The following is a 19,986-nucleotide window of genomic DNA, read 5'->3' as shown; positions in this document are numbered from 1 at the left end:
ATTTGTTTAGCCAAAGCGAACACCATGAAAACAGCAGAGAGCAGCACCTGCGTATGCACAGACACTTGTGACTGGGTCTGTAGCCGTACGAGTCAAAGGTTGGGCTCAGTGCCAGCAAGAAAATGTCATGCTTTGAATACGTTTTCTTTTTTATCGGCTCCAGTGTTGCTTCGTCTTTTAACATGTGGCACCACAGGTGACTGGCAAGAATACCAGAGGAAAGGTCGTTTCATTCAACGCTTCAGAAAAGCCCACCCTGTACGACGCTACACAAAGTGCAAGGCAAGATCTCTGCTTGCAGTCCGTAAAAAGTGTTCAGGTTTACAGATTGCAGCCAAATGCGCCAAAAATACACTTCATAATCGAAAACTTACACCCTTGTGCAAAATAAATTCACACTGTAAAGTTTGACCGGAACACCGAGCTGTAAGGCATTGGTCACCACATGTGATACAGTGAGCAGAGTTGTTTGTGCGTGTAAAGGGAAGCAAGCCCTAGAGGACCTCCTGCTAGACTTTGTAAAAGCTGTCTGAAAAGAGCTGTACATTAAAACCCCACAAAAAACAGTTTGGCACATTTCATAGAAACTTGGCAGCGTATGGTGCGGCAGAGAACGCCTCGTCTCGCTGTCGACAGACGGTGACAGCACAAGACCTTCGACATCATTGCGGGAGTGAAGTGCATAGACCTGACTGAATGAAGCTTAGTTGTATAGCCTGCCAGGTTAAGCTTTTATTTTTTCCCAAAAGATGTTCAGCACAGGATGTTCAACCTTGGTCAACGTAAAAGTCCATTAATGCCAACTAAAAAAAAAAAAAGTGTGCTCCCAAGAATTCAACAAGTGTAGAGATTACAGGCAGCATACATTTTAAATGGACTCTGGACTCCTTAGAGCAGTGAAAACGCCCGTGCTAGACACAGAAACTACAGCAAAGTCGTGCTAACATCTGATATCTCGGAGGGTTACCATACTTTTCCAGGTACTAGAACCTATTATGCTGAAAGTCTGGAGCACATTCTAAAGTGTAAACTTAAAAAACTGTCTCTTCACTCAAACCTAAAGTTTGGTAGGATGTGTGAAGTCAAGAAAGCGCAGCATTTTTGCAGCTGCTTCTAATGCACATGTCGAATAGCACAGCTTGTAGCTAGGAGGCGTCAATATCACCTTGTTGCAAAGTCACCAAATACTATGCACCAAAGCTCTGGCTGAAGTGAAGTACGCGATACCGTGGGATGATCAAAATGTCTCAACAAATCAGGTAATCACAGTGCACAAAGGTTTTGATAAATTAGTGACATTTAGGGCTACCAGGTTGCACGTACACGAGATTATAGACCTTGCACAAACGACCAAGGACAGCGGTGTAATCTGTTGAGCAGCAAAAGTTCTTCCTGAAAGGTGCCTTGTTGTGGCAAACAGTACACACGCACACAATGACGTTCAAATGTGTGTTCCAAGAAACTAAGGTCCGTTTTCATGTGCTGGTTTGGCTTGCAGTAATTATCAGGTCCATTACCTTGCACAGTCCAGACGTCTCGTATAAAACGTTCGTAGCAACTACAAAACAAAACAGCATGCTATAGGCAGTTTTCTCCCATATTTGATCACTTTCCATGGGCAACAACACTGGCCTGCCAGCACTCTCCAGTCCTCTGTTAACTGCAACAATCTAAAAACAGTGCTTCTCTTAAACTTCCAGCATGTACGTTAAGCTCTATCTTGAAGTCAGTTCAGCGTTCTTTCACAGTCCTCTCTAAAAGGCACATAATTGAACTCTGGGCTGTGTTAGTGTTATGTACAGGCGTGTTTCTCACACTGACCCTGAACAGTCTAAGGCAAACCTCCAAGAGCATTTCTTCGCTACGGTGAACATACATGACAGTGTTTGGCAGTAGGCTGACACAAGAAACCACCACAAGAGTATTGATGCACATAGTTTTGGGAAAGTTCCTCGTAAAAAAAACAAGAAAGAAAACAGAAAAGAAGTATCAACTACTAATGCTCAATGATGTGGCTTCCAAAGCACAGGTAGTTGTAATTTAGGGGAATTTCTCCACAGCTGTCAGCATATACCGTATTTATTCGATTATAAGCTGGTCACAGTTATAAGGCGAGGGTTCAGTTTGGAGAGTTAAAAAAGAAAAAAACAAGTATATTTCTGAGCTTCGAATATAAGGCGGGGTATGACTTTGAGACTACAGATTGTGGAAAAAAAAAAAAAACCTCACCCTATATTCGAATCAATACGGTATAACTGCGAGCATGCAAGCAGTTTAAAGCAGAAAAAAACTTGGTTAAAAACTCGCGTGAACCTGGCCTGCGGTGGAACAAGTGGTTCAACTTAGTGAACTTAATGAGCTGTTTTCTTAGCTTCATCCACTAACAAACTCTCTTACACAACCCACATTTCTTCTTTTTGTGAACACAGGTGTAAAAACGTTTCACGAAAGTACACAACAAAATTCCAAATTAAATACTTGAAGTTGTAAAATTAACCATTTTAAAGCAGTTCACACCTATTCGCGTCCATAGTGATATGGTGGCACTAAATCCACGATATTTCCGCAATAAGGAAATTGGGACAAGGCCACTTCACTACCATTTCAATACAGTAGAACCTCGCTGATACGTTAAAAAAAAAAAAAAAAAAAACGCGAGGGAGAAACACACTATCTGGGAAAACGTACTATCCGCGAAAAAACGTACTATGGGGCATTTTTAGTGTTCATAATTGAGAGCGTAGAAACTGGGAAATCATATGAATCGGGAACGTATCAACGAGGTCTACTGTACTGCCGTGTAATGCTAAATCGGACCGTGTAAAAACGGTGAAGACACTTCGACAACTGTAAACCAGCAGTACGCCTCTTTGATGCAGACGGTAATCAAATGCTGTCTTGGATCAAATCGCACTCATACTTGCACCAAGTTCTACTCCTAAGTTTGTTCCAATACTAAAAGTGTGCAGTGTTTGTCTGTTAGACAAATAAACAACAAACAGAAAGTCTTACTTCCCAATAATACCTGACATGATACCTTTCGCAAGCTTCATTTCAATGCAGAAATTCTTAAGACGTCTCCCTAGTCTAGTTTCGAATAAAAACCACTTTCGTTCACATTAGCACACAAAGCATTCTCTCCCAAGCTTGCAAGCTCCGTTTTCACATAACACTTCAACGTCAAGATGTCTTCCCTAGTCTAGTTTTACAGCAACAGCAAAGCACACGTTCGTTCACATTAGTACGCGAAGCATTCACTCCCGAGTTTGCTTCCTCTCCAAGCTTTTGCATCCTTCGTGACTTGCGCAGCAAAACAGCGACAATGTCAGACCGGCGAGTTGAACAACAACCAACAAATACAACAAAGACCTAGCAGAACACACGCACACACACACACACACACTGCATTCCAGGGACCAAACCCTCGTTAATCTTCCAGCGAAGGCACCGCAGACTTCCCCAGGGGCACGCGACCAGCGCGGCCGCGGAGCACTGCGGCGAAGGCAAAGCGGCAGGGCACACGGACACGCAGACGTTCTTGTGACTAGGAGGCGGTTCCTTCTTCTCTCCAAGGGGCCAGTCATAACTGGGGGAGGGTGGGGGGAAAGGGGCGCAGATCGGTTAACTCCACAAGCACACAACAAGAGTGAGGCAGAGTTGAATACGGGGTGTAAAGCATTAGGGCTACACCTGTGCTGCAGGGCTTATTTTACTCAAGGACTGCGGAGTACAGTTGAACCTCTTTATAAGAGACATGGATGTAAGAGACAAGTGGTTATAAGAGACACTATTCACCCACACAGACGGCCGCCCTATTCTTCCCGTTAATTTGACCTCTTTTATAACAGACCGGATGTAGAAAATAGTTATCCTTGAGTTTTGGTCAACAATCTCACTTGTAACAGACATTTTGACTTCAGATGCAGTGCCACCAGTCTAACTGTTGTTGCAACCATAGTGGAAACACGGGGGCGACATACGCCCACAGTAGCTATTTATTATAACTTTAGCAAAAACACAGTGGTTGAGTCAGTTATGAAACGATGACGAGAAGCCCTGCCAATGGGAACGCAACGCAATACAGAAGTGGTTAAAGCTTACTGTCATGCGTACGAGCGCAGCCGCGCATGCGGGCTTCTGCGCAAGCCAAGAATACCAGGAAAGCACAGTAAGCTCTCCCAATTGTGTAGCTCCCAATCAAAAAGCATCGCAGATGTCGAGTCCTGCAAGTGATGAATAGCCAGAGCACACAGCGGAAGAAGCTGTGCGCTCTGGCTACACATAACGCTTGTGAACTCGACATCTACAATTCATCTTCCGCAAACAGTGAAAGAAGAGAAAGCTTGTAGAATTTGTTGTTAAAAAACAGTGTACATGCAGTCGTGAAGCAAAAAAAGATTCGGAACTACAGTTGAACCTCGATATAACGAACCTCGATTTAACGAAATTCGCGATATAACGAATTTTTTTAAGTTTTCTAACAAAATTTTGCTAAATGCATGTATTTTTGTCTCGATTTTACGAAGTAATTTTGTGCGGCGCTTTCGATTTAACAAAGTCACGGCAAGAAAGGAAGAACGAAATTCCGGTCGAGGCACGTTTTATTTTGCCTCTCAGGCCCTACATTGAAAAAATTCAGTACTCAAATTGACTCTTGAAGGCTAAAATGAAAGAAAAGCGGTGAAATCTACGGTTAACAACAATTAAAAGCGAAGAACGAAGCTGCACAAACCGCTAGCGGTCATAGACGGTTTAATAGTGCACCCACTATTTTGACGTCTCCATCGTTGCCTACGCCAGCGCCCTCTATGCTTAGGCTACCGAAGCCTACTTCAAGCTTTTTTTTTTTTCTACGCGTCATTGCTCACGGTGCTGCTGCGCTAGGTTGTGCTCGCTGATAACCAAATTAATATTTTGTTCGTGCATCGTTAGGTGAGTCTTGTAAGCAGCATGAGCACTCCAAGAGAAAGAAAAGTGTTCCGAACAAGAGCCTGAGGAAGCTCGGTGAAACTGACAGCCACCGAAGTGTGATGGATGCCATCGATGTTCTGCGGAGGCACGCAGGTGCACACGAATGTTTAAGACCTTGTTAGCGCTGTCAGCATACGAGCGTCACGTAAAGCCCGCCCTGGTCAAGAAACGCCAAGCACTGCTTACGGACTTCTTCACTACGGCTTGAACATCAAGTGCTGGTGGCAATAAATTGCTCTCTTTGAACGTGGTCATCTTCGTTTCACCAGCGTTCATTAGACAGCTGCGGTGCGGAGAAATCAGTTTCGTAAGGGCTCAGTGGGCATAAAAGTAATTGCTTAATCGAATTTGGCCGGAAGATTTTTAATGTAAGCTTTCGCTTTCCGGATCACGTAAGCGCTGCTCCACACAGTGAAGCGGTCCGCGTGTACTCCGCTCAACTCGCAATCATGGTTTTATCTCGAGTGTTGTGGTTGAATCACGCGCCCATACTGCGGAGCCCTTGTACATGAAAAAAGTCTTTCGAAAGTTTCATAGCAGCCTTCCGCTATTGGCCCGCCGCGCCTAAGCCTACCACTGAATGGACGAAAAGAGGCGTAACTTCGAACGAGCACCTCGGCGGGGTGAAGTTCACGGGACATGGACGCGGGTTCAATTGACTAACAGCGGCATTTAGTAGTGACCGAAATGAAAAAAGAAAAAGTGGAAACCTAGTCTGCTATCATATTTAATGAGGCGTTGCGGAAAAAGCACCGGTTTTACGATGACACATGAACTACCGTCGGCTATCCGAATTCCATTGCCCAAGTGTTGAAACTCTTAATTCACACAATTTTCGCGGCCAGTTTTAGTACAAATTTCGCTTTAATTGGAGAGGGAACTACATAGCAGTTGTTGCCTGGCGAGGGCCAAAGTGTTAAAACCCCAATAACTGGTTAAATGAACTGTAAAATCGAAACCTCGATTTTACGAAACTCTCGATTTAACGAAATTTGCGGCCCCAAGTACGACTTCGTTATATCGAGGTTTAACTGTATTTCATACATTCTGGGGGCCAAACATAAATTAGAATGAATCTTTTGCAACCAGCTGTAGCGTTCTTTTGAGCTTATTTTAGTCGTACGGTGCCCACATTAAACTAGGGGTTCATCAGTTAGTCAAAACATGTTTCGCTGCTTATAAGCGACATCTCGTATAAAAGACAGAAACTGCTCCCAGGTAAATGTCTCTTATAAAGATTAAATTGTACTTTCGTTTACACCCAATCCAAATCTACTTCGTTTTGTGACAACTGAAAGCTGACACACTGACTCAAAGTTCGCAATAACAAAGATGTTTCGGCTCCCATATGGAAGCCTTGTTCACAATCTTATTCACGGTCGTCGGAGTAAGCTTCTGACCACACGGGCTTCCGTCTTACTCTTGATTTCAGCTACTGTGTTTCACTAACTTTGCACAGCGGGTGTGGAAGCTGCAAGGCATGAGAAGTCGCAGCCAACAGTGTGGAACAGAAAACATCCCCAAGTCGTCAAACCTACCTCTCCCATGTTGGGAAAGAAAGATGGCTCGAGAGCTTCCCTTCCCCCCTTAAATGACGGACACAATGCAGTAAGCGGATTCCACCGTCTTTTTAGCTGCTGTTACCCTGGGTAGTCGGCAATGTGTTACTTAAATAATGGGCATCATTCTGCACGATGGCCTTTTGGTGTCGGCAGAAGTCGTGGGCACGGCTTCGGTGGAAGACTACCGCTGAGAGCGAGTCCGCTGCCTTCATTGGCTCAAGGGGATTTCGGGGCGATCGGTCCAACTGATATGCAGTGTGGGCAATTCCAGTTGTGTGACAGAGCGGTGTTGGCGAATGCATTTCACTTCACCCGCTGCCCCTCCCGCTCTCCCGTTCACCAGACATGCTATTGGCCACCACTAAAAAGTAAAAACGTTTTTGTTGGTGTGTGCATTAGCAGTCAAGTGCTACAAACAAACACAACAAGAGGCCTTATACCCAGCCATGTTTCCTGGTGCTGGATTAGGTCGGCAGCCGGCAATCGCACAAACAAGATGCTGTGACGTCGTGGAGAACTCCCAAAAGTGGCAGGGGAGTTGCCACTGCTTCATATGTTCCCTTCAATGTCTCAGTTGTAAGTTCACAACAAAATTGGTATCACTGTTGTTGGGACAAAGGAGTTCTTTCTATGCCTCAATGATGGAGTCATTCGTCCAAGGAAAAGGCGCCGCGAAAGGTCAACTTTACACAGTGGGTTAATGATGATAACGATAATGATAAGCAAAGACACGTCAAGCGCCTCAAGACAAAAAACGTGGTCGGAATTGAACTTGGGTCTATTGAATTTGGGTCTATTTGAATTGGGTCTACTGAAATGAACTTCGACGTCTATCTGACTGCGCCATTGTGACACAATCAAAGCAGTTAGGATTTCGGACTTCGACTTTGACTCAAGTTGCATGGGTGAAAGCTTTGAGTTTTAACTTTATCTTTCTCTTCAAAAGGCACTTGTGTTTTTTAGTGAGCCGAATGTATATTTTGTCTTCATGGCCCCTTTAATCAAACAATCACACTTCTGGGGTCACCGAAATGCATATTGTTTCCCCCTCTGTGGGCATTCTCATCCAGCTCTCATGAGAGAAGCCCACAGGGCGAGAGCGGAAAGAACAAGGGGAGGCAGCGGGGGGTGAAGAAAGAAAAGGGCCACTGGCACCTTGGTGGAGGCCTTGCGAGGGGGCGGCGCCCCTGCCCCTCCCTTGGCCGCCATCATCTCGAGGCGCCGCCGCTCCATCTCCTTGGCGATGGCCAGCCGCTCCACCTCGTAGCTCATGACCAGCTCCTCCAGCTCCTGCCGGTGCAGCCGGTTCAGGATGGCCTGGAAGCACTCCAGCTCCGGCAGACGGAACAGGTTCCACTGCAGTGCGGAGAGGGAGAGAGGATTGGCAAGGGAAGCGGCAGTGATGGCGACGAGTAGCCTCGGAACGAGCTTCTCAGCGTCTTTGCGGTGTCAGACATCGTTTGCAAGAGATGTACTTAGTACTTAAAATCTTAGTACTGGCTCCGGCCAGTACTGAGACTTTAGCTTATAATACTTTTGTGAGGAGAAATTAGAGTATGCAGTGGTAGTATGGGACCCACATACGAAAAAAGATAAAATTCAACTAGAACGAGTCAACCGCAAAGCCGTGAGATATATATTTGGGAAGTACAAAACGGAGGACTTCCCTACTCAGTTAATGCCTGATAGTCTCATTCAGACCTTTGAAACTCGTAGAAAGATTAGTTGCACTGGATTCTTACAAAACTGTGTCAGAGAAAAAATTAGATAAAAGCTTCATGATTATGTAAAACCTCTTGCAACGAGGAGGACTAATCACAATCACCAACTTCGCAAAAACAAATAGCTGCCACTACAGTTTCTTCCCTCAGACAAGTGAAGATTGGAATTCGCTTCTTGCAAAAGTATTTCTTTGTTCCGCTTTCGTCACTGAATTAGAGAAACAATTCTCTTATTAACCAGTTGTCGGGCGCTTCGACACACCAACTGGCGCGGGCCCTGGGACGAGCACCGCAGAAATGAAACGCACGTGTCGCGCGGCGCTTGCTTGCACCACCGCCACCACATGGACGAAGAGGACTGGCTTTTCCTTCTTCCTCGGCCCTCAGCGGCAAGAGGAATGGAAAATGAGGACAGAGAGGGGCGGTCCGGGCCACGGTGTAAGATATACTTTTAGGTGTGGACACAGCGGCCCAAAAATATGTCAAATAGAGTTGGTGGCGCCGTGGCACCGCGCGTGGACCTTTGATTGTAGGACATCTGGTGGCAGAACTCTTAACTAAGCTTCGAAGCGACCGAGGCTTCAAGTGACTTGAACAACGACTGTCCGAAGCCAGGTGGTTTCGCAGGCACAAGCGGCATGCGTGTAAAACAAAATTGTTTGCGCTCACCGTGTGAGCTCACACAACGCGATCTTAACGCGTAATTTATTACATTCTTTAAACAGCTGCGAGATTTCGGGAATCCTAAGTTTATTAAGACGCGCGCGCAGCTCCTCAGAACATTGGGCACCAGCAGTGAGTTTTACAACATCGATTCATCTCCGCTGCTTCGTGCATGGACTTACCCCAGTTGTGAAACGTCATTTACGACGAAGAAACATCAGCGTACTCGCCGCCAGTTTAATCCATTTCACAAACTGCCTACTTCCCTTGTATGTCGGGGCGTTGTTGCGGCAGCAGAAGCTTTCTTTTGCCGCTGCTTGTACGGAGTAGCTTGGGGGGCTGTGGCCAACGGTAAAGTCGACGGCACTGCATCGTTTGCGAGCGCGCACCTCTTCAACATTCAGTAGTACATCCCCTCAAAGCACCAAGAAGAACCCTTTCGCGCAACCGCACTCTCAGAAAAATGCTGACCGCAAGTAGCATCATTTTCTGCTGGGGATGGCTGCAGATCACGCATTCATTCATTTAGGATCGCAGGTAACGTTAATTACTGTCACGTTTTCTGGCCATCCGTTGGAGTACGTACTCAATAAAACATTTGTACCCTATTTTTTCTTTCCGTAAGCATAAAAAGCGCAGCATAAAATCTCATTTCTGTGAGCGCTCAGCGGCTACCGCAGCACACATTCCCTTCGGTTTAGTGTTTAAACCTTCTTTTGATTGTTACCGACTCAAAACCCATGCTTAGAACACGTTGAAACACTGGGGCGAGCGGAAAGGCTTCCGCACGGCTTTCTTCAAATTATCGTCTGCACCCCCAGGCAGCGGAACCAGCCAAGCTGCGGCGAGCAGAAATCGAGCAGACAACCGGTTACGGAAGCTGCCGAGAAGGCCCGACAAGGAGCTGAAGGGATCCGAACACCTCCAAGTGGGCGGCGCTCGGGCAGCTTCTTTTCTCTGCCGCTGGCGGGCGCTGCAATCAACGGTCTGAGCGGCGCCAGTTTGGCGACTTTATCAAAACGAAGAGCACACGTTCATTTTGTAAGCTGTGTCCTCACCTAATAATATATCTTACACCGTGGTCCGGGCGCAGGGGAGCTCGGCCCGTCATCATCGGGCTCTGCCCGAGCACTGTTTTTTAGCCGCCCGCTGGGTTGTAAATAAATGTACAGTTTTTGTATCAGAGGCTGAGTTTGTCGGTTGAGGATACCCGGGGTGAGATCCTCAGCGCTGCTGCGGCTTGGAGGAGAAGCCCCAGGAAAAGAACACCACGAAGAAGTCAACCAGTTAATGACCTCGTCACATTTTCTTTGTATTTTGTCTCTTTTGAAAGGGTGATGTTTTATTGATGCCCTGTTATCTGTTGTTAGCAGTCAAGTATTCTGCACACCTGGCATTGTTTTCGGAGGCTTGTATGGTGTCTTCTTGATGTGATGTGTATTGAACCCTTCTGTAAGATGTGCTATTTTTGTTCCTCGACTGGTTTAAACCATTTTTCAATGTTTCTAGTTACGCCAATACGTCTATTCCTTCTCTATTTGTTACTTTGGGTGCTTGTGCGCCATGTGGCTTCTACCGTGCCACATAAATTGTATATCTGCATCACCATGTTCCCACCTGCATGGTCCTCTGTAAATAAATAAATACTGTAAATAAATACTGTAAATAAATAAAATAAAATAAATAAATTTCGGGGACAAAATATTTATTCATTCTTGTCAATGTGTGACCCTTCTTTATGTATATTGCGTCATGTATTTTACGTTGTACCCACTCCTGTTTGGGCCATATTAATGGCCTGCAGTATTGCCAAATAAAAAAAAAACTCAGTAGTAGAGGTTTTTCAGGCAACAGCCTTCAGTGCCTATGTGCGAAAAACCGGCGCTGTCTAGTGCAGAAAATGGACATCGCTGTAAGTAGTAAGCGAAAAAATGGCGCAGGTTTACCGCTTCTAAACCTAGTTAAAAGACTACACACACAGTGTTTCGGGAAAGTCTGCCCTTGCTTGAGATTTTGCAGCCTGCTGTCTAGCTTTATGTACTGGATGATTGGTTCCATCCCTTGCTCGCATTGAAGGACATGCACAGAAAGCCGGCGTACCATCGATGGCAAGACCAAGCACAGACAAAGCAGCCGCTTCACCCTTTCCTAGTCACGTACTGCAGCATGAGGGCTCCAAGCAAGCGAAGTGAACAGTTAAAATTGTAGCCACTCATGACAAAAGACCACATACAATGCGGTTCTTCAAAGTCTACGGCCCCATGTACTGACCTTGTCCACGGAAAGAGATAGGAGGCAATGGAGTGCTTCCAAAAGGGAAAAAAAGCGACAAACCCTTTCCACAGTCACATGTTAAAGGCAATAAGAAATAAAGTGGGTGCACGTGTCTGTCCACAATTACGTTTTAGGCTGACATTATCCAATGTATCCAATGCACTTCCTCGACAACTAGGATTTAAAATTGCCCTCGAAAATTGCTGCAAACGTAAGGGATGCAAAGTACCACACTTATAGAAACACAAGTTTTTTTTTTTTCCTCTAAATTCTCAGCCTCTAAGTCACTCCTCCCTTGCAACTTTCAAGGAACCCCGTCCAAAATCCTTTTCACAAGAGAGCAACCTGCCTTCAGCTTGTGGTCAGACTCCGGTGGGGCCCTTGAGTAGATGTACAGCCACTTCGGAATCTCTGTCGGTGGAGGGGAGAGAAGGTGGGGGTCAACATACAAGCCTGGGAAACAGCTTCGAAACGCTAACACTAACATGGGTACAGTTCTTTCTCTGTTTGCTCTTTGTGCTGAGATGGTCAGTATAAAGAGGTGGCCGTAGCGCTTGTCTTTGCCTCTAATTGTTCTGTGTCCATAACTGTGTCCAAAACTTCACGGTTTTGTCAAGCATGAAGAAATGCTAAGAGATGCTTCAAAGGTGGCTTTACCAAGCAAAGTACACATGCATGCATGCACATACACAAAAACAACTGAGATACCGTATTTCCGCACGTATAACTCGCACCAAAAATGCGAAAATTTCAGTGGCAAAGTAGGAGTGTGCATAATACGTGGGGTTTTTCCTTTAGCGTAGCTTCACAGCAATGTGCGTTGTGCCGTGAAGTTCCTAAGCAGTACCATATTTTTGCACATATAACCCGCACCAAAAACGCGAAAATTTCAGTGGCAAAGTAGGGGTGCGGATAATACGCTGGTTTTTCCCTTTAGTGCAGCTTCATGGCAATGTGTGTTGTGACATGAAGCAACACTGCAGCAACACTGTCTAAGCCTTTCATGGCAGCGATTGCACAAAACATACAAGGAAAAGGGAGAAAAAAACAAGGACGAGCGCACTCTAACAACTGAATTTTATTAGTGAACTGTGACTTTCGCCTTGCAGTCAGTGTATTCGACTTGCTAAATTTACGCTTTTTCTGTCTACGCAGTATGTGATGCGTTGCTTGAGCAGTAGTTTTGGTGCAGCCTTTCCTGTATCAAATGTACGGGCAATACGTGAGGATTTTTTTCTTTTCTTTTCCGGCGGTCTGAAAGTGGGGGTGCGGATTATATCCAGGGGCGGGTTATATGCGCGAAAATACGGTAAGCTCGTTATGTCCTGATCGTAGCCCTGTACAACAAACTCTCAACCTTACTTTTGAACACAAAATAAACTGCCATCATTTCTGAGCGACCGCATGCACTGGAACAATATCCCTGCCACACTCATATTGGGGCTATAGTTGGCAATGGTCCATGTTGGGCTGCACTGACTGCTTACACAAGATGAAGCAAAAGCACACATTGGACAATCACAAGACATTTAGATTTGCTTGTTTTGTGAGTGTCCCGTTTGTTTTTTCTTCGCCTTATGTAAACGGTCTGCGCAGCCCAACATAAACCATTTCTCCCGGCTTGCATGGACCGCGACTGAGCCGGCGCATGGGGGCAAGAAAAATACAGGAGGGGAAACAGTGTGTTCTTGGGCAACCAGATAATGTCACAAGAGCTGGGCTCAGATTAAGTTAGCTGCATCTGTCACGCGAGAAGAAACTGCGTGACCCGGCCACGACCGGAATTTCACTGCACAGCCCAGGGATGAATTAAGGCCGCTATAATCTCATCCATCACATGCTTCTGACCTCTCCTTCGCCATCGCAGCAACAAAGCCTTGTAGCCTGCGTTGGTTTTCATTGCGACGTTATCAGATCACTTGGCCGCGCCAGCCACAGTGGGCCGTTTCCCCTCCAACGTATTACAGTAGAATCTCGATGATACGATTCTGGGTGATACGAATTTCGGGATGATACTAATTTCTGAAAAGTCCCGGCAAAACTGCATTGTTGGCAATGGGAACGGACCTGCACGGTCCGGCGGATGATACAAACGAGCCGGCGAGGCGCCCGACTGCCGAACAAGCAAGTGACGGCTCTCTCTCCCCATTTGTCACTCTTCTTTCTCCAGAAACGGCCGGGCTGTTGTTTTCTGCTCGCGAAAACGCGCCCCGCACGCCCCATGCGCGCCGCGAAACCTCTCGCACGCTGCGCGCGCCGCGGCCGGCGGCGGCAACATGGCGGTGGCTTCGGCCGCGAAGTGGCACGGCCACTTGAGCGACTGCTTCTAGCCGCTCTTTAAAATGCTGCTCAAGGCAGACACGAAGTTTCTTGTGCAGTAAAGGAGCTGATAACGTTGGCGAAAACGGTACTATAAAACACCATCCGCGCCGCTAGTGAAAGCGCCCATAAAATATCTGCTGGAGTGCTAAGCCTAAACATCTCGGGCGGAGCCAGCGGGCTGTCTCGAGCGTTTCGCAAGTCGTCAGCGTCTTTTTCTGACCGAGGTAGGAGATACCGCGGGCGCGAAATCGTCAATGCGGCCTTGAAAATACAGCGCGCGCAAAGCCGAGGCGTGCGAATCACGTGCAAAAACGCACCATGCGGTTCACGCTTGACTTGCGGTGTGTAGCGAGCTTGGGCACCGCGAGTGAGGAGACAAGCGCGAAGCTAGGCGAAGCGTTACGCGCTCCAGAAAGGACTGCTTTGTGACGTGGGGGTTTAAAAAAAGCAGAAAAAATCACGGATTTGTTCACGCCAAAGTAAGAAAAGAAATAAACGAAAACTTTTTTCAGCGCTCAATTTTTTGGTCTGTGTTGGTTCATACGAATTTCGGATGATACGAATATTTTTCGCGGTCCCGCGAGATTCGTATCATCGAGATTCTACTGTATACCCATCATACAGGCATTTTCAATCGTGATTGAGTCGATCTGGATGAGCTGAATTTCGATCGGCGCTGCTACACGCCAGTTTCAATCGCGATTGAGCCCGATCCCGCTCGAACTCAATCCTGATTTCCCATGCCAATTGTTTTCCGATCACAATTGGACTAAAGTGGTGATACTCTCGTCCCTGCTGACTAATGGCACAGAAGTTGACAACTTCAACTAACGCCAGAAATGGTATCAAACAACTTGACCCAAATAAGCCTGCGGTAACATTTATATAGTTACGTATACCGACGACTGCGCGAAGCTACCAGAAGCCGGCTGCGAAGTACATTTTTGGCGCCATCCGGTGTACGCGAGTGCAAGCGGTGCAACTTCTCAATCGGGATCGAAACGTGCCGTGTAGCAGCGGCGGTGCATCAAGCGCGCTCAAAATAGTCAATCGCGCTTCGCTTCAATCCGGATTGAAAGTGCCCGTGTGACCGGGGTATTATTCCTGCTCTGTGGTCTGGGAGCACGCCATTACGGCACAGAGAAAGAGCAGGGGGACCACTTGCCCTCGGTGAGGTAGGGGTTGGCCGGCACGAGCACGCTGTGCTGGTGGAAGTTGGTGTGCCTCGGGGGCGGAGGGGGCTGGTTGCCCCCCGTGCCGCCCCCGCCCGTCGGAGGGGAGCTCTGGCCGTACTGCGGGGCGCACGGGTGGTCGTACTGGGCCTGCTGGGTCACGTGGCTGTGATGAAGGGAGGAGGGGCCCTTGATGAAAGACGCCACAGCACATACACCCCGAGCATGGTACACTTGGGTACGAGTTAACAATGCTGATGTAGTGTGTCACTCCGCCAAAGCGACAGACTTGGACGTCAACAGGCGCTCACGTTGTGGAAAAGGACCGTGCTTAGTGCGTGATACCCCTCACCTAGTTTCTTTGTCATCTGTGCAGCAGTTTATAAGCAGAATCGCGGAAACAGAAATCCCGGAAAAATTACGAAATGACTTGCATCGTGTTAGAAGTATATGCTTGTCCAGCTATACGTCCAGCTGCTGTGATCATCCACAGGGGCAACTTCCATTGTCATTGTTAGGTTGCACCATAGTAGTACTACTACTGCTTCAGTAGGATTAGACACATTTTGCCTGTACTTGTAGCCAAGTACAGTCATGGACAAATGAAATGCAGACACAAAAATATGAACGAGAGGACGCAAAATTGAAAAATACTGGTCATGGAAGTCCAATAATGGTGCATATTGGTACATCCAAAAAGCCACATTTCCAAACTTTGGTATCGTGTAATAAGCCGTGCGTCGATTTTGGTTGCACGGAAAGAAATCATGCTGTTTGTGTGTTCTGGTTCATAGTTTCGTGATTGCGTTTCATTTTTCCATAACTATACATGACGCAAAAGCAAACCTAGTGAGAAAATATGGTGCCCATAGATGAGGAAAACATGTGCTGGTCAAAGTGATTCGAAAGATAACGACATTGATACCCATGTGGTCTCTGTTCCCAACTAAACACATGAGCCAAAGCGATCTGCGCCAAAGTGTTAGCCAATGTACCACACAAATAACAAAACAGACAACACAGGGGGAAGGGAACTGCATGATACGTAATAGAGAACTACGTGATAAGAAATTTGAGGGGCAGACAACGTCATTGAGCGAAGCCTCCATTTGTCCCACAAGGCATTGTGCACAACACAGTGGGTGATGATGGTGGTGATGATGGTGATGAAATTAGGTAGCATTTCAGCTGGCGTACCCGCAAATTTTCCAGCCGTTTTTTCGCGGGGCTACCATGGTTTCCAGACCAGGACTGTCCTCCCCTTTACGGACTGCCTTTACGGGCCCCATACGTTTGTAGTACCTCCAATAGGGGTGAAGCGAAAGAAAAAAAAAAAACGAACCTGGGCCCGAGCCGCGAGCGCGCAGGGGTTTGAAACCAGAGGGGGCTTACAGATCCGCGTCCTTTACGGGCCCCAATACGTTTGTAGTACCTCCCGTGGGGACGAAGCGAAAAAATAACAAACCCGGGCTTGAGCCCAAGCCCGCAGCGCGAGCGCGCAGAGGTTTGTAACCAGAGCGGGCTGACAGATCCGAGGCCTTTACGGGCCCCAATACGTTTGTAGTACCCGCGAATGTATGATGCGAGCTAATCAACAGAGGGCACTCCTGGTCTGGCAAACATGGTAGCCCCGCGAAAAAACGGCGGGAAAATTTGCGGGTACGCCAGCCGAAATGCTACCTGAAATTGTGCGCAAGAGTGAATCTTGAAAGGATTACCCATACCCTGCTTATAATTGACCCCATTGACTGAACGTGTAGTGGTAAGTGCCTGTCGGTTGAGCTGCAAAGTGAAAAGTGCCAGTATACCCACATTTCTTTGCTGTTCCTCCTGTTGGCAACATTGTTCCAATGATGGTTTAACATTGTCTAATAATTCCTGCTTTGCAAACTGAACCACATCACACTCTCAGTAGTAGCTTGCACAACTCAACATGCCAGCACCCACTGCTTTAATAGCCTTGTAACCCAAATGCAAGTGATATTGCTGGGAGTAAGAACAAATGTGTCATTTAAGGTAACCCAAAACGTGTTTTCAACACAGTGGGGAGGGGGTGGGAAGCCCCATAACTACACATGTTAAGGTTTAATGCAAGGGTTTCCAGAGTGGAAAAAACAAGGCATGCAGCAATATTAAAGGTATCTGCAAACCACGTGGACCACCTAATAGCCAACAGGACGCTGATGTCAACCACTTGCCTTGGAACTGCCCTGCCTTGCAGGACCAGTGAACCCCGGCTCATGCTCTAATGCCACATCAAGTCAGGCCAAAAACGCTGCAGGAGTGGACCCACCTCGAAGGACCTACAGAGCACAAGAAGATGGTCCCCGACCCTCTTCTCTACTATATTTGAGAGGCTGCCATACAGGACCACGTTTAATCCAGACACTCACCCTCTCCCCAACCCCCATCTCCCTTTCTGGCAATGACCTTGGTCAAGGAATAAATTTTTATTAACTATGCTAAATATATATATTACAACAAGAATGTTGAAGGAGGACACAACCACAAGGAACCAAGCAAATTGACGAAAGTGCCGAATTTTTTTTTAATCAGAAGTTAAATTTGTACACCTCATTTCATATCACATATCACAACGTGGCCTTTTACACCAGTCATCCTTACTGTCTTTGATTGATTTTACTTTTGTTCTTGCTCATCAATTTTAGTATTTTACTTTCCATCTGTAATAGCTAATCGTTCTTCTTGGCACTTTTTGGCCTTGTGCCGTTAAAATTCAACCATCATCACTACTTCTCCAGCTCCCAAGAAGGCGCCACTCACTTGACGTAGTAGATGCCGTGGTCGGGGGAGTCCACGCGCTCCCAGCCCGTGGGCAGGCCCTCCTTCTCGTACGGGTGGCTCCAGTGGGTGGTCTTGGTGTTGTGGTCGATGTAGTAGCGCCGGCCACGCATCGTGTAGTCCACCGTCCACCCGGGCGGCAGTGGAAGCTCCTCGGCACTCTTGGCGGCCGCCAGGCGCGGCTGCGAGCCTCCTCCTCCCGCGCCCCCTCCGCCACCACCGCCGCCGCCACCACCGCTGTTCTGAAACCTGGCGACAAAAATGGCTCAGGTTCAACACCGGTAAGCCTAGTTACCCCAAGCAAAAAAGCTGAAGTGTATCCACAGATGGTCCAGAATGAGTGAACAAGCCCCAGCAAAGCAGCCATAAAATCTTCGCCTAGTCACGCGGTACTGCAGTGGATTACGTGGCATGATGTCACACCTTCCACACTGGCGGTCTGGCAGCTCAAGGTCATTGCGACGCGATGAATGACCTCGGAAGACATGACGTAGCAGAGCTTTCGCTCTAATAAAGGTCAACGAGAACTCGAGTATCAGGGCAACAATTGCAGGGCTATGCTCACAAATACAGCTCGTGGCTACGGATTACGTATTTAATTTTGGGTTAGCTACATGCCGACTAGCAACTACTCAGACCATGCACTGGCAAAACTAGCAGTTGTAATGTTCCATGCTTCAGTGCAGTTACCGTAATCCTCTTTCCTTCCCAGCCAGTGACAGCTCTCTGGCAATTCACCGATAGCCTGCTTTCATGCTACATCGAAATTCTCAACGTTGGGTATTTTACTATTTAGTGTGCCCAAGCTACACTTAGGCTATGAAATGTGATGCAGTGGAGAGCTCCGGATTAATTTTGACCACCTGGGGATCTTTAAATAGCGTGCTCCGAAATCTCGAACACACGGGCGTTTTCGCTTTTCTTCACTTTTTGCCTCCATCTTTGAAGAGCTACCACTGAGGCCGCGATCTCGAGCTCAGCAGCACAACAGGCTATTTTGTGTGATAATCCATTCACATGTAAGAGGCACAAGCCTGGCGCTACCGGCACAATGCACAGCATCAACTAAATGTAATGACAGGCTAAATCCTGCACCTAACCGGAACTAAAGGATACCAAACCACCTTTGTTTACGTAAATGATGCGTAACACTCATTGGAGAGAAAATATTTAACAAAAAATCATGCAACAGCAAACAGAAAAAAAAAAGATGTCAGACTGGCTGGGGCTCAAGCTTTGCTGCTGGTGTCTGAACACATGGCTTCTACCGCAATGCCATGAAGGCTGAACAGCAGGCTTGTTTAAGAAGTTGCTCAAAATAATAGTGGGAGTGTTCAAGGCAAGCTGGCAAGTGGCACTAGGTGCAACAGGAAATGCCGGGCTTGTATCTTAAGTAGGAACGGAATGTTGTATGTTGTCATGCAGCAGTGAGTCATGTGTTTTAGTGCTTAAGGCAACAAGCTTGCCTCCCTTCATGCTTCCTGGGCTCTTAAAATGCACTTTTGGCTCCATGGTTGCGAGGCAAATGTCTATGCCATGCCATTTGGATGGCATGGCACAAAAAGTGTGTCAGGCAGCTCTCATAATCATCCCTAAAGCATGCTCCTCAGTCAAATTTTGGTACACACGTCAGCTTCATGATGAACACACTATCAACATTACAGTTGTGGTAAAAAATCCATGTGAAAAAATACCACGGCCCAAGCTACGTTCAGAGTTTGAAATTTTGTTAAAAAGGACTTGCGCTTTTATTTTTTTAGTTGTACACGTTACAGAATGTACACTGTGCATGCTGAGCTCTCGCTACACATTCAAAGGCGGGCCCCCGAAATAAAATCCATTGCAGTAGCACCAGTCCCGTCTGCCTCTCCTGTGTTTCGCCTATTCTGCGCCAACTTATATTGCGAATATAGCAAAACCTTGTCACAAGAGACACTAAAGGTGCCCGGGAAACATGTTCCTTGCAACCAAGTGTCTCTTGTATGCGGTGTTGCTAACGTGGCAAACATAGGAAAACCAGCCACACCCTTTTCATTCAAATGTCTCTTATAACCAAGTGTCTCTTGTAACACTGTCTCTTATTACGAGGTTCTACTGTACTATGAACCAACTTATGTTACAAGATGATAGGTGTAACATTAAGGGACAAGAAGAGAGCAGAGTGGGTTAGGGAACAAATGCGTGTTAAGGACATAGTAGAGATTAAGAAGAGAAATGGGCGTGGGCAGGGCATGTAATGCGAAGGCAAGACAACCATTGGTCACTAAGGATAACAGAGTGGATTAGAGAAGGCAGGCGCGGCAGGGGGCAGCAGAAAGTTAGGTGGGCAGATGAGATCAAGAAGCTTGCGGGGATAAATTGGACACAGTTAGCACAGGACCGGGACACTTGGCAATCTGTGGGAGAGGCCTTTGCCCTGCAGTGGGTGTAGATAGACTGGTGATGATGATGATGATGATGATGACGAACCAACTAGCCCAGAAGCAAGTTTTATTATGC

General features: G+C 46.9%; 1 protein-coding gene across 2 annotated transcripts in view; it reads right to left on the bottom strand.

The window, feature by feature from the left end:
• Positions 1-131: 131 nt before the first annotated feature.
• The window catches only part of LOC144149298 (uncharacterized), a 36,035-nt gene continuing 16,180 nt past the window's right edge, over positions 132-19,986 (bottom strand). For both annotated transcript variants that reach the window (XM_077680867.1, XM_077680868.1), the window contains exons 7-11: positions 17,470-17,736; positions 14,679-14,851; positions 11,541-11,602; positions 7,689-7,889; positions 132-3,586 (exon numbers count right to left, since the gene is read on the bottom strand). In XM_077680867.1, the coding sequence (XP_077536993.1) occupies positions 3,581-3,586; positions 7,689-7,889; positions 11,541-11,602; positions 14,679-14,851; positions 17,470-17,736 (709 nt within the window). In that variant the 3' untranslated portion in view covers positions 132-3,580. The remainder of the gene's footprint in view (positions 3,587-7,688; positions 7,890-11,540; positions 11,603-14,678; positions 14,852-17,469; positions 17,737-19,986) is intronic.

This window comes from Haemaphysalis longicornis, unplaced genomic scaffold (assembly GCF_048455015.1).
Source record: "Haemaphysalis longicornis isolate Haplotype H1 unplaced genomic scaffold, Haemaphysalis longicornis Haplotype H1 scaffold_8, whole genome shotgun sequence".
Classification (NCBI taxonomy): Eukaryota; Metazoa; Arthropoda; class Arachnida; order Ixodida; family Ixodidae; genus Haemaphysalis; species Haemaphysalis longicornis.
This window is presented reverse-complemented; position numbering and strand designations above follow the sequence as displayed.